Genomic DNA, 14,773 nt, shown 5'->3' with positions numbered 1-14,773 from the left:
ATAAATATCATTAGTTTAGCCTTAAAACTTGGTTATGTAAATGTCAACAATACAGTGTGTCGATGTATCTCATTCGTATGGTGGCATATTTATGCCATCCACTTATTTTTAATTAGCATAGCATATCAGGTCAAGTCGAGATAACTATCTCGTCGAGTCAAGATAAATTTCTTGTTTCTCAAAAAAGTCCGACTTCTATTTTGTCTAGTCAACATAAGCTATTCCATTTTGTTGCGAAAACTATCTCGACAAGATGAGATAATATATCTTGTATCTTGACTAAAATGTGTTGCATTTGCAAATGCTGCCATCCACAAAACAATAAAATACATGTACATGTATAATAGTTGTATTGTCGTATTTTGAAACCCATTATTCGATCCCCTTACGTTTATAGAAAGGTACGTAATCAATATGAAATATACCTAGTGGCCCTTCAATTAGTGACTTATTAATTACCATTTGATATTTAATCCTCAGGTGCAAATTCATATCTTAAGCTGTGTTTAACATGAATATATAAATACATTGTATGCTTACTTATAAATCTTTAGACACCATGGATAAAAAAACGGATGACGCAAGGTTAATATTGAACTACATGTAAATTAAATTAAATGATATGATTAAAGATTAAAATTATAAGCAATATAAAAAACCAGGATTTATTATGTTTTAATTAGGAACGAAAACAAACAAAGTTATTAAAATCAAATAGAATTCTCCAGAATAGGGCCAAAGTTATAAGAGGAATTATTTTAATCCTTAGCATAACTCTTTCAATCGCATATAGTTTAATGTATTTAAAACAGTACAACTTTATAAATATGATATAATGACGCTAAACATATTGTGTTTTAAAAAGCAAAATAAGAATCAACATATTCATATTTTTTTGAGGACGGCTTTATAATTTTCAGTAATTAACTTCTATGCAGATCAAAGGAATTCTGGATAATGAGTTCCAAACTTCTATTATCAAATATATGTTTATAACTTATTTTGTTTTGTGAACGACAGTCTTTGCAAATGACATGAATTTTAGTCAAGACGCAAGATAAATTACCGAGATAGCTATCCCAACAAAAAGTGTCGGTCTTGATCGAGAAACCAAAAAGTTGTCTGAACTTGACGATATAGTTATCTTGACTTTACGTGATATGCTATGTTGACCCAAAAGTATGTGGATGGCAGAAATATGCCACCATACTTTCGTATATGTCTGATATCATTTGCAATGTCATCCCGTGCAAGCACGGGTCAAAATCTAGTTTGTTTAAAGCGAAAATGAATAGAGGCGAGTTTATGTGGCGGCGAAATCGATGCAACAATTACTAAGTATCCTGAATTCATTTGACTTGAAGTGACTTTGAAGTAATGATGTACTTCAACTATTGTCAACAAGTTTATTGGCTTTAATGTTTTTCTCAAACTTTTAATGTAAATCAAATCAACAAACCGAAAGCAGTCTATTTATTACAGATATTTATAAACACGGTTTTACCGACTTGAAGTGATCACGTGATCATTGTGTTTTCTACGTGGAGTCACAGCGGCTCTTAGGGACAATTATAATACCAGATATCTTCTTAAAGGATACATACTTTGTTAAGCAGGAGTGACACCAATAATTAATGTAAGTTTCTTTCTTATCTATACTTATAAATTAAGGCATTTGGCAAATAAACTACACAATGCTTGCACCAGAGTACTCGCTTACACCTTTTGCATTTCAACACACGTGAGATAATATGTAAGGTATAATTGAATTTTCACTGACAAGTTATTATTGTGAAATTAATTTTAAAAAATACTTTCATTTTCGATATACAAGCCCGAAATAGCAAAAATGAGAGTAAGGTGTTTGTCACGCTTTGGCGGATCCAAGTCTCGGATAGTCTCGATCAAAATATCTACTTACAATGAAATAATATTGAATTATTACGTATAAAGTGAATATATTTACTGTGAGTCTATATAAAGAATATATAAAAGTAAAGATTTGACAAATGTTGAATAAATAAAATATGTCATTTGTTTCTTTGTTTGGCGATATATTTTTGATACTCATTCGCTTGCGAAGCACGACCTCTGGTGAGAGAATGGGATAGAACTTTCCAGAATGGAGTAACCAAGAACGCGGACTGACTAATTAACGAAAGGTGTAGGACGAGTTCGTCATACTTTGCGGGCAGATACCTTGGATCAGATTTCTATTAATACAAAAAGTTAATAAAAAAAATTGAACAACTAATACGATTTTAGTATCAATGGAAAAAAAATAACCTATTCTCTTTAATTCTAAGTTTTTTTAGGCGTTTTAAGAAGGATTATTTTTTTTAAGTTTATGAATGCTGTATATAGATTTGACATTGTAAAATAAATCCCTTCTACTCAATCAAGATGTTTAACACACAATAAAACGCGCGAACGCTCGCCAAAATTCCATATACCTGTAACAAAGATTGGCAAGCGTTCGCGAGCACTCGCTCTGCTGAACACGCCTCAAGTATCAATAGCTATTGAAAAAGATGCGCGCATTCAAATACCGGTCTTGTTTAGGATAAATTATCACGTTATCAACTTTTCTATGACTGAAGGAGTTTCTGTGTCCCGATATTTTACACAACCTTTCACGGTTAATGATTTTGTCTACTTTTTAAAAGGGGATATAGAAGGGATAAGTACAAATAAATTGTACGTTCTAAACAGTGAATTTAGTCATTTTATTTTTTGTTTTCCTCGCGTGGTTCGTGGTTTAACATACAAATTAAAACAACAGCATTGTTGTATCACCGTGTGATTGGGGCTCTGGTGATAACTAATAATATTCAACCTGAAATACAGGACAGGAGACAATATAAAATTCACTTCTTTATTATTTGGAGTCCGTCGCAAAAGTGTGTAATCAATTATAAACACAATAAAAGATATAAAACAATGGTACACTGCATATTTAAAATGAATGTGCATAATGATGTCACAGAAAAGTTCATGTGTTAATTAAAACACCATTATATAATCACACAATTCATATCAGGTACAATAACATGTCTACTATATATCTTTATCATGAAAATAAATGAATAAAATCAAAATGACATATTAATCTTAAAAGGGGAGAATTAGCTTACAATAGTTATGCTTAGCTATGAGAGGGGATTGAAAGCAACAGACCAAAAATAGAAAATCACATGTTATTGTTTACATCAACAATTTCCAGTCAACACGAGACAAGATCATGACTTCCGGTTACAGGGGGGGGGGGGGGTGCCTATCAAAGCTTTCACACCTAGTCCAGCTTTACTTAAAATCTAATATACTATATACAAACATACTACAACTCAAAATCTAAACCCTAATCAGTATTTCTTTTGCACATCAAACAAAAGTACAAAATGCTCGACTTAACCTGACAGTCTTTGAAGTTTTTTCTTGATTTACAAGTTATCAACATATATCATTAAAAGCATAACCACATATCACAAAAATAACTTTACTTACATGATTACTTTCTGCATATTTGTTTTCGTTAAGTATTAAATATGAAAAGCAGCACAATGTACTGCGCGTTTACACAACACGCTTTGTTTACAAGGCTAAATTAGAAACCCGTAAAAGACAGATATGCAATATCCGAAAAAGTCTTTAAAACTTTAAAAATTAAGTTACAACTTGTGGTTTGTAAAATTGATTTAAAAATAGGAAATACCATTATGTGAGTTGTTACAAAAATTAGAACTTAATTTGTCTTTCTGAATGAAATTGTGAAAATCAAAAGATAACATTCTTAAAATTATTTGTCAAAACAGATAATTGTTTAAAAGCTTTTCATCATGAAGTGATCAACACTTTTTCTAAAGTGCAAAGTTAAACATGTTAAAGTACAAAGTAAAAATAATTCAAATACAAATATTCTACATTACCTGAAATACAGGACAGGAGACAATATATAATTCACTTCTTTATTATTTGGAGTCCGTCGCAAAAGTGATCGGACAAAACCCTGTAGCGTCCCCTGTCCTGGCATTGAGTTGTTCTTGCCATTAATTGATACAAAGAATTGTAAAGAAAAATTCACTCATTGCTTACATCAAAGAGGCGGATTGACACGGTGGTTTTGCGATACAATGCGTATTATGTAATTATAAAAACAGCGGATGTCTTCGAAGGATAAATCTAAAAGCATATATTTAATTAGCTCGGATGGCACTAATTGATTTAACAACTGTGCGTGTGAATTATCTACAGATGGCCTCAAGTTATTTATCTAAGTAAATCTTATGTAAAATTGATTAAAGTCAATAAATATAAAATATAAGTTTTCAAAATTAAAAATATAATAAATTATGTGGAACTTATAATAAATTATAAGGAAATGGTCAAAAATATAAAAATATATTTGAGGGTCAAAATGACACCATGATAATTCCCTCTTGGTCAGAAAAATCTTTGTCCTCAAAGATAAAAATGAAACATACAATGTTCAGGTAATGAGAAAAAAAAACATTTTGGAAAAAAAATGAAGTAATATGTACAACAGAAGTTAATACAATAGTGCAACAAAAATAAGAATGCACATACCCAAAACATAGGTACAATGAAAACTAAAATTCAAACACTGAAAAAAAATTTCGCTATTACTCACACACTTATCTACACAAGTAAGTCATGCCAAGATGTTGCAAGGAAGATTAGATGGCTGTTACAAAATTTGGAAATATTGGTGGTGCGACAACAGGAAATATGCTGTATATGGATGCTGAAGGATGTTATGAATTTTTCTAGCAGTGAATGGTGAGATCAAGATGGTAGTTGGAACATCAATGGAGCGGTTGGTGTGCTTGTTAGTGATGGTAAAATCAGTGCATTGAATGTGCAGGTAATGTAGAATGTAATATGAGGTGGTAACATGAACTGATGAAATGTCTTCAGGAGTCTGAATGTTCTAATTGTGAGGGCAAAGTGGAAGGGTTAGTAGAGTGAGAAGTTCACAAGTAGGTCCAGTTGTTAGTTCTAAATGAAGTGAAGTTTTGTGTGAACGTTGAAATTTTTGCCATAGGTGAGTAATGCATGCAATAACAAGGATTGTTGTTAGCACAGAAAGGGAAACATAAGGCCAAGGAGTGGAAAAAGTGTTCATTAACACTGGTCGCTGGTGTGTCATCTTCAGCCTGATTATAGATGGAGGATAAAGTTTGTTTAATGGTTGCGGCAGCTGATGGTTTCACTTGATGGAGCAACAACACAGGAAGCAGGACGGTTCGGATTTTGTAGCATGACCAGATGCTAAAGATGAGTCCAAAGAATCCAACAGATGTGGAAACGATGGCCAGGATACCACTTGTGTCTGGCCAATTGTCCACTGCAAAATTGACTTGTCCCGCGATCATGGATTCTGCTAAATTTGTAAACACTTGTCCATCGTGTCGAACGGCCTTGGCGATGCGCTTCAAGCTTAGGTGCTGTTTTTGATCATTAGCCAAAAATTTGGAGAATGAATGATTAAAGATGTGGAAATTTGGTAACTTTATGTGAATGAATTCTTCGAAGATGGTGTCGCCGAATATGGTTGAATGGGAGTCTGCATGGAAAAATTGTTGGAGTAGGGCTAAGTTGACTGGGTGGAGAATTGTAACTTTGTCAGTTTGATTGTTGCATTTTCCTAATCGGGGAGGTAGATAGAGGTCGTCAGCTGTTATGGAACATTGACATGGTATTTTGATGACACAGAAGGAACATCCTTTCAAGATGTGTTGTCCATTTACGCAATCCAGGGCTAGCATTGGCGTTCTGTATAACAGCAGGTTGGATGGTGAAAGCTCGTACATAGCTGGGGGTAGCATGCTTGTTAGGAACCGAAAATCGCATAGATCATTCACGGTTTTCTTTTGATTAAAGAAGACTCCTGATAAGCAACTTGGAGAGGCTGTTGCTTTCATTGCAATATTGAAGTTGCAGTAACGGGTTGAGGTTCCTTCACACAGTGTTAACTGCTGAGAGGTGATTGTGGCATGGTGTTGGTTGTCAGCTGTGTGTAGAAAGTATGGTGGCAGATCGATGAGCTGAGTGGCATGGTTGGAGCTAGAGTTAACAGGAACTGGAAATGTGTAGACTTTATACATTGACATTGGCTGTTGAAATGGGGAGATTGGTATTTTTAAGGTCAAGTATAGTTCTGTGTGTAATCTAGTGAACAAAAATTCTCCCATGGAATAATAAAAGAGAGGATCCTTATTGGAAATATGGAATTTTGGGAATTTGGCCGAAATGATGCTTTGGACTTGATCGATGGATGATTTCAGAATATGTGGTGTCAGGAGGAATGGGGATAGCTTGCCTTTCACCAAATCGTGAAGTCCTAGTTTAATATGTTCTAACTCTTTTTCTAATTGAGCCGAAACGTTGGTCTGCTTAATGATGAGTTCACTTAGGATGAGAAATTCATGATCTAAAGCATCCATTGAGTTGTGTGCTAACACTGAAAGTGACACAGCATCTTGGTGATTTTGTCTAACAGCAGCAACAACATTGTTGAATCTTTTGTCCACGGCTTCGATGAATGACGAGAGGTGGTGGTCTTGTTGGGCCATGGCTTTGGCAAACTTGACGTTGTTGTTGTTCAGTGTTTGCATGTGGCGTTGTAGAGTAGCAATATCACCTGAAGTGGCTGTTCCAAATAGTGACTTCGAAATTTTACCAACAAAGTCAAACAGTCCTCGCTTTGATCTTGATGAACCTATGTATTTTCGTGAAGGAGGAAGTTCAGAGGTTGGTACCAGTTGGTGAATGTGATGGACTGTTGAATTAACACTGGCCATACACTGCATTCTTAGGAGATTCAGTGATTTTATGATGTGTCCTGCAGTTTGACATTGTGGCATGTTGCAGTATAGAGGCTGTAGGTGCAATTTCGTCGGAAGAGGAATTCGAAATGTATGCAGCCAGTACTCTTGTCCAAGGTAGATGTCGCTAGTTTTCTCGAATATTATGCCGTAGTTTATTCTTTGAATATGTTGATCTGATGGTAATGGCGCAGTTGCACAGACAGATGTGAGGCAGAGGCAGCTGATTATGTACACATACATATATGGTGATGATCCGAGGTTCTTCTTTTGTCCAGATCCACCTAGTAGTATAAAGTAGGAATAAGGAAAGGTAAAGATTGTGTACAGTGTAACAATTATGTCAGTATCAGTAGACGTCTTTACTGAGAAGCACTAAATTAATAATTTTTGCAAATCATTAAAATTTTAACAGAATTTGGTACAATGTACACAGTGAGAAGGTTTAAGGAAAAAGAGTGGGTTAGAGGTGGAATGGATTAAAAAGACTGGATCTAGTAAAAGCAGGATTTTGTTCTGCGTCTGCGTGCCCGACCGGTCTGTGTCCTGGTAATATGATATTGGCGGATAAGATCTGCATTGATATGCTCTTCCGGCTCCCAGGTTTTAACGCTGCTCCCTTGCCATTTACCGAGGAAGAATTTCTTTCCATCGACAAGTTTGTATTGCATCAGTTTCTCAACATATCCTTGACTTTCATCTTCATTTGTATGGTTATCCTCTTCTTGATTTTCATCTTCTGATTGATCATCTCCTTGTTTCTCTGTTTTGTTTTGGTCTCTCCTTAGATGTTGAGGTTCAGGTGCTGCAGAAGGCTGATCATTATTATGAAGTTCCTCCATATCAGGAGTTGTGTGTGCTTCCGTATTGGTTTCACCTGTTGGCTGCAACTCATCTTCTTGAGCATCATTTTCAGCACCTTGAGGGTTGCGATGTTGTGGAGGCAAGTGTGAATCATCAATGGGTATCTCTGGTGGTGGTGGATTTAAAACCTTACGATGCTCTGGCTTCTCATAATGTTTGAGTCGATTTGCATGGATCCGAGACCTTACAACTTTGTTATCAGACCATCTACGTAATTGGTATGTGTTGTTTGGTCCCTTTGCAGTGATGTAATAGGGGCCCTCCCATGGGTTACGCAGCTTTGGTGAGAGTCCCTTGGGCACATACGTTTGGTGTAGCAGTACACTCTGGCCAACATCGAAGTCTGGTTCTCTGGTATTCTTGTCGTATTGCTCTTTTTGCTTTTGACGAGCATGTTGGATGTTTTGTTCAGCTATCTCCTGCACTACCTTGAGATAATTCATTAGGTTTGTGACGTGAGCCTTAGCATCTTGATTCATACCATCCTTAGGTATCAGAGAAGTGTCAAATGGTAAGTACATCTCTTTGCCAAATAAAATGTGGTAGGGCGCTAGGTCTGATGATTGTGTGGATGGACTCATTCGGATTGCCATAAGAATTCCAGGTAAAATGTCATGCCAATTTGTTTGGTCTTTGTTAACGTATGTACGCAAACACTGTGCAATGGTACTGTTCATCCTCTCACACGTGGCATTTGTTTGCGGATGATAAGAGCTGGTAAAATGTCTGGTGACTTGGAATATTTGGCACACAGCTGTTATCAATTTGCTCATAAAGTTCTGTCCACGATCCGTGACAATTGTATATGGTGCACCATACCGACAAAATATTTCTTTAAAGAGCACTTTAGCAATTTCTGTAGATTCCTGCGTCCTGAATGGGAAAGCTTCTGGCCACTTGCTAAATGAGTCCACAACCAAAAGAATGTATTTGTGACCTTCTGTTGTTTTGGTCAGTGGTCCAAGAATGTCCATATGAATTCTTGAGAATCGGTCCTCAATTGGCATAGGGGTGAGAGGTGCTGGTGCATGATGTGTTGGTTTCTTTGCGAGCTGGCATTCTCTGCAGGATCTGACGTAGTCTGCTATGTTTTGGTACATGCCTGGCCAATAATACTTGAGTTGAATAGCACGGTATGTTCGTTCAAATCCGAAGTGGGCTCCTCCAGCAAGACTGTCATGATAGGAGCGTATGACGTCCTCTCTGAGGCATCGAGGAACTGCTAGTTGTTTCAGATGGTTGTTTGGATGGCGTGCCCTTTTAGATCTTGGCTGATAGTAATGATATAAGACATCATCATGAAACACATAGAAGTTCGACTCGCTAAGAAGTCGATCTCGGTTTTTCTTGTCCTCTGGAAGCTCTTTGTTTTTAAAGTAGTTGTACAAAGCTTCGAAATCTGGACAACTGCTTTGAAGTTCATCAATGGAAGTTGTATCTACTTGGTGAACTGTATCTACATCTATGGTTGTTGGAAATGGTCGTTGATAGTCGGTGTAAAAGAAGGTTGCTTGAGTAGATTTTCCTTCAGTTACAGGAGCAAAACATTGGACATCGGGTGATGGAATAATGTCTTCTGGTTCTAGGGCTTGACTGCTTGTTTCAGGATATGTACGTCTGGACAAAGCATCTGCAATTTCATTTTTCTTTCCTGCTTTGAATAATATTTCGTATGAATATCCTTGGAGTAGTACTGCCCATCTTGCAAGACGTCCTGTTGACTGTTTAACATTATGGAGCCATTTTAGAGCAGCATGGTCTGTATAAATTTTGAATGGGCGTCCAGCTAAGTAAACATGGTAGGTTTTTATCCCTTCGATAATGGCTAGTCCTTCACGTTCTGAGATTGGATATTTTCTCTCATGTCTGTTTAGAGAACGTCCACCATACGCGATGACTCTTTCTCGTCCATTTATGTCTTTTTGCCCAAGAATGTATCCTATGGCTGTTCCAGATGCATCTGTAGTCAGGGTAAACTGCCGTGTGTGGTCTGGGTAGGCCAATACAGGTGGTGTGGTTAAGGCAGTTTTTAGTCGGTCAAAGGCAGTCTGGCATTTGTCTGTCCATAAGAATTCCTCGTCTTTGGAGAGCAATACTGTGAGTGGGCTTGTAATTTTACTGTAACCTTTCACAAATCTTCTGTAATAATTACAAAGTCCCAGAAATGATCTTAGCTCTTTTTGGTTCTTTGGAGTGGGAAATGATTGGACAGCATCAGTTTTTGACACATCTGCTTTAATACCATCTTTTGTCAAAACATGTCCAAGGTATTTCACCTCTGGAAGAGCGAAGTAACATTTACTTGGTTTCAGTGTAAGGCCAGCTGATTGGAGTCGTCTGAAGATTTCATCTAGGTGTTTAAGATGGTCCTTAAAGGAGTTGGAGAAGACAAGGATGTCATCTACATACACCAGGCATGTCTTCCAATTGAGTCCTCTTAGAACGTGAGTCATCAGCGCTTGGAAGCTGGCAGGTGCGTTTACGAGACCAAAGGGCATCCTCTTCCATTGGTACACACCAGTGGGGGTTACAAAGGCAGATTTGTGTTTGGTTTCTTCATCCATTGGTATTTGCCAGAATCCTGAAGCAAGATCCAAGGTGGAGAAAAATTTAGCCTGTGTGGTACCGATAGTGTCAAACACATCCTCTAGACGAGGCAGAGGGAAAGTAAATTGCTTGGTGACTGCATTGAGTTTTCGGTAGTCCACAGCGATACGTTGGCCGTTCTTTTTCTTCACCATGACAATAGGGCTTTGCCACATGGAGTCGGATTCCTCAATTATGTCAGTGTTTAGCATTTCTTGGAGTTGGCGATTCATTTCGGCATTTGTTTGAGGTGACTGTCTATAGAACCTTTGCCGAATTGGTAACGCATCACCGGTTTCTATCCTGTGTGGTTGTGTATTGGCTTGGCCAAGTTCTTTTAAATCAGTTGCAAACACAGAACGGTGATTATTTAGAAATGTCAGAAGTAACTGTTTTTGTTCATCTGATAGGTCAGCATTGTTGAGGTCAAAGTTCAGTGGTTCATTACTTGTATTAGGAGAGATGGTCTGGTTATCTTCAGAAGTCTCCATGGTGAACACAGTGGCTGGATCGACGATTGTTGCTGATGCGATCACTGTAGTTGCATTGATTCTGACTCGTTTTGTTGTTGGGATGATGACTTGAATAAAGGCTTTGTTGTCTTTAGTGTCAACTATACATTTAGCACCTGCAAGTCGCAGTGATGGTAATTTTGGGTTTGGTTCGAGAAGTACACATGAATCTTTGGGCACATTTGATAGGAACACTGGAAGTAAAGTTACAGACTGTTTTGGAATTATGGTAAATTTTGAAACTCGTGCAAGTCCAGTGTTGGTGTCGATGGCAAATGCTGTATCTTCTGAGTCACGCACATAAAGAGTGTTGTTTTCTGCATTGAAAATTCCATCATTTGCTTGAAGAAAGTCCAATCCAAGAATTAGAGGTTGGTGAAAGGATTGAAACACATGGAATTTATGGTTAATGATGGGTCTATTGAATGACACAGGAAGAGTTATAGCACCAAGGCTTGCATGTCGTTCACCTCCAACAGCGACTGCATCTTTAATGTTGGAAGTATTTAGTTGGCCTCGGGTAATACCAAGTTTTGTTAGGAGTTGAGCACTAATACAGGAAATACTTGCACCGGTGTCAACCAAAGCTCTGAAATGTCTTCTGTAAATAGTCACATTGACTGTATTCTTTTCGACTGGGATGATGAGGTTGACATTTCTTGACGATGGAGATGTTGAATGTCGTTTTGATGGAGGGTTTTGAGTTTTGTTAGCACTAGTTGGTAACCGTTTGTTAGTTGAGGGTTTGGACTGGGAAGAGGAAGCATTAGTAGTGGAATGGTGGTTAGGGTTGTGGTTAGTGTGATGGTCAGAGTGATGCTGCCTATCCTTTTTGAGGATAGGCGCGAATCCCTATCTTCGTAAAGAGTGGTTATGTTGTTGTTTGAAGGAATTTTTGTTGTGAGGTTTGGTGTTTGTGAAAGGTTTAGTGCACATGCGGCTAAAGTGGTGAAAGTTTTTACAGTTGTAACATCTAGTGTTAAATGCAGGGCATGAACTTCTAATTTGGCATGACTTACCACAACCAGCGCACATGGAGCTCTCTCCCTCATTCATGCGTCTCCTTTCTGGGTGTCGGCCTGGAGTCGAGTCTCGTCGATTCCGGTTTCCTGGTGAATTGTTGTGGCGAAAGTTTGAGTTTCTAGACCGATCACTGCTGAAGTCCCTGAAATCTTCCCTGGGTTCAAAACTTCTGCGTCGGGAGCTATCACGTCCTCTGGAGTGGTCACGGTAAGGGGATTTGTAACGACCTCTGGAAGTGTCACTGTACTGATTGTGTCGATCTCTGGAATCATCTCGGTACTGTTCATGTCGACCTCTGGAATCATCTCGGTACCGTTCGTGTTGACCTCTGTAAGTGTATCGGTACCGTTCATGTTGACCTCTGGAATTGTCGCGGTATTGATCTCGTCTTTCTTCCTCTCTGCGTCGATCAAAGTGTTGAGCCTCTTGAAGACGGTCTGCTAAGGCGTTGATCTGAGTGGAGACTGTTTGATCTATGTGGCTATTTATCGACCTACTTAGTTCAGTCATGTCAAACGAGGTGTTGGGAGTCATGAAGGACACATGCTGGTCACATCCTAGTTCAAGTTGGACCAGGGAAATGTCTTTACGCAGCGCTTGAAAAGTCTGAGATTCCCTGGCCAGAACACGCCCTCTTAGGTTTGTGTTAAGTCCATTTGCAATAAACTGGACCTTGTAGGCTTCGTCGAGATCATGATGAGCCAAGGCCAGTCGTTCTGCCCTCTCAAGATATTGTTCACATGTTTCATTGGGTTCTTGCTTTATACTAAGCATGGCAGTCTTGTGCGCAGATGGTTTAAATCTTTCACTTAAAAGATCCTTGAACCCTTGTAAGTTTTGAAACTGTCCTGGGTTGATGGTCTGAAACCAGGTTCCAGCGCTGCCTTCTAGAAGACAAGGAATATAGTCAAGAACAGCATTGTCAGTGATCCTATGGAACTTCTGCCACGCACTGAGCTTGGATAACCAAATACATGGTGATTCAGTGCCATTAAATTTTGATAATTGGGCAATAGTAGCCATGTTTGTTAGGTTAATTGAGTCTAATGGAATGCTATCACTGATATAAAGTTGTTCAGAAAACTGCTGATCTTCGGTTCTCTCTGCGTCTCGAGAATCAATGTGTTGATGCTCTGTATCCTCAGCTGGGATGTTTTCACTGTTTTCTGTTTGTGGGTCTGCTTCTTCGGTGATTGCAGGCTCGTTAAAATGAACCTGCACGTCCTCAGCTGGTAGGTTGGTTTCACTCAAGTGAATCTGTTCCTCTGTTTCCACAAGAGGATGGTCTGCCCCAGTTTCTTGGTGGCCAGCAGCGTTGTCTAACGTTGGTTGCTGCTGGGACTCAGCGGTACTGGACTGGGAGTGTTGTCCTGTCTCTGTATCCTCTGGTGAGGTTAGGAAGCTGGGAGTCCTATTCCTCAGGTTGTAGTTCAGTGGTCTGTTTGCTTTCATCCGGGATTACCCGGATTCTCCACCAACTTATCACCGTGTGATTGGGGCTCTGGTGATAACTAATAATATTCAACCTGAAATACAGGACAGGAGACAATATAAAATTCACTTCAGTGTGTAATCAATTATAAACACAATAAAAGATATAAAACAATGGTACACTGCATATTTAAAATGAATGTGCATAATGATGTCACAGAAAAGTTCATGTGTTAATTAAAACACCATTATATAATCACACAATTCATATCAGGTACAATAACATGTCTACTATATATCTTTATCATGAAAATAAATGAATAAAATCAAAATGACATATTAATCTTTAAAGGGGAGAATTAGCTTACAATAGTTATGCTTGGCTATGAGAGGGGATTGAAAGCAACAGACCAAAAATAGAAAATCACATGTTATTGTTTACATCAACAATTTCCAGTCAACACCAGACAAGATCATGACTTCCGGTTACAGGGGGGGGGGGTGCCTATCAAAGCTTTCACACCTAGTCCAGCTTTACTTAAAATCTAATATACTATATACAAACATACTACAACTCAAAATCTAAACCCTAATCAGTATTTCTTTTGCACATCAAACAAAGTACAAAATGCTCGACTTAACCTGACAGTCTTTGAAGTTATTTCTTGATTTACAAGTTATCAACATATATCATAAAAAGCATAACCACATATCACAAAAATAACTTTACTTACATTATTACTTTCTGCATATTTGTTTTCGTTAAGTATTAAATATGAAAAGCAGCACAATGTACTGCGCGTTTACACAACACGCTTTAGAAACTAAAATTAGAAACCCGTAAAAGACAGATATGCAATATCCGAAAAAGTTTTAACTTTAAAAATTAAGTTACAACTTGTGGTTTGTAAAATTGATTTAAAAATAGGAAATACCATTATGTGAGTTGTTACAAAAATTAGAACTTAATTTGTCTTTCTGAATGAAATTGTGAAAATCAAAAGATAACATTCTTAAAATTATTTGTCAAAACAGATAATTGTTTAAAAGCTTTTCATCATGAAGTGATCAACATTTTTTCTAAAGTGCAAAGTTAAACATGTTAAAGTACAAAGTAAAAATAATTCAAATACAAATATTCTACATTACCTGAAATACAGGACAGGAGACAATATAAAATTCACTTCTTTATTATTTGGAGTCCGTCGCAAAAGTGATCGGACAAACCCTGTAGCGTCCCCTGTCCTGGCATTGAGTTGTTCTTGCCATTAATTGATACAAAGAATTGTAAAGAAAAATTCACGCATTGCTTACATCAAAGAGGCGGATTGACACGATGGTTTTGCGATACAATGCGTATTATGTAATTATAAAAACAGCGGATGTCTTCGAAGGATAAATCTAAAAGCATATATTTAATTAGCTCGGATGGCACTAATTGATTTAACAACTGTGCGTGTGAATTATCTACAGATGGCCTCAAGTTATTTATCTAAGTAAATCTTATGTAAA

The 14,773-nt window shown here is 37.6% G+C and overlaps 2 protein-coding genes across 2 annotated transcripts in view; one reads left to right on the top strand and one right to left on the bottom strand.

Annotated features, from left to right (window-relative positions):
* The first annotated feature begins 1,278 nt into the window (after positions 1-1,278).
* The window catches only part of LOC117688082 (uncharacterized), a 38,814-nt gene continuing 25,319 nt past the window's right edge, over positions 1,279-14,773 (top strand). Inside the window, exon 1 of the mRNA XM_066084923.1 lies at positions 1,279-1,636. The gene's annotated coding sequence lies outside the window, so the exon portion shown is untranslated. The remainder of the gene's footprint in view (positions 1,637-14,773) is intronic.
* On the bottom strand, positions 11,654-14,607 carry LOC136274668 (uncharacterized). The gene is made up of 2 exons (XM_066082064.1): positions 14,411-14,607; positions 11,654-13,356 (listed from the first exon to the last, which is right to left on the bottom strand). The coding sequence occupies exon 2, from the start codon at positions 13,280-13,282 to the stop codon at positions 11,660-11,662; it is 1,623 nt and encodes a 540-aa protein (XP_065938136.1). The 5' UTR covers positions 13,283-13,356; positions 14,411-14,607; the 3' UTR covers positions 11,654-11,659.

The sequence above is a fragment of the Magallana gigas genome, chromosome 1 (assembly GCF_963853765.1).
Source record: "Magallana gigas chromosome 1, xbMagGiga1.1, whole genome shotgun sequence".
NCBI classification, from domain to species: Eukaryota; Metazoa; Mollusca; class Bivalvia; order Ostreida; family Ostreidae; genus Magallana; species Magallana gigas.
The sequence above is the reverse complement of the archived record's forward strand: the minus strand, read 5'-3'. Positions and strand labels throughout refer to the sequence as shown.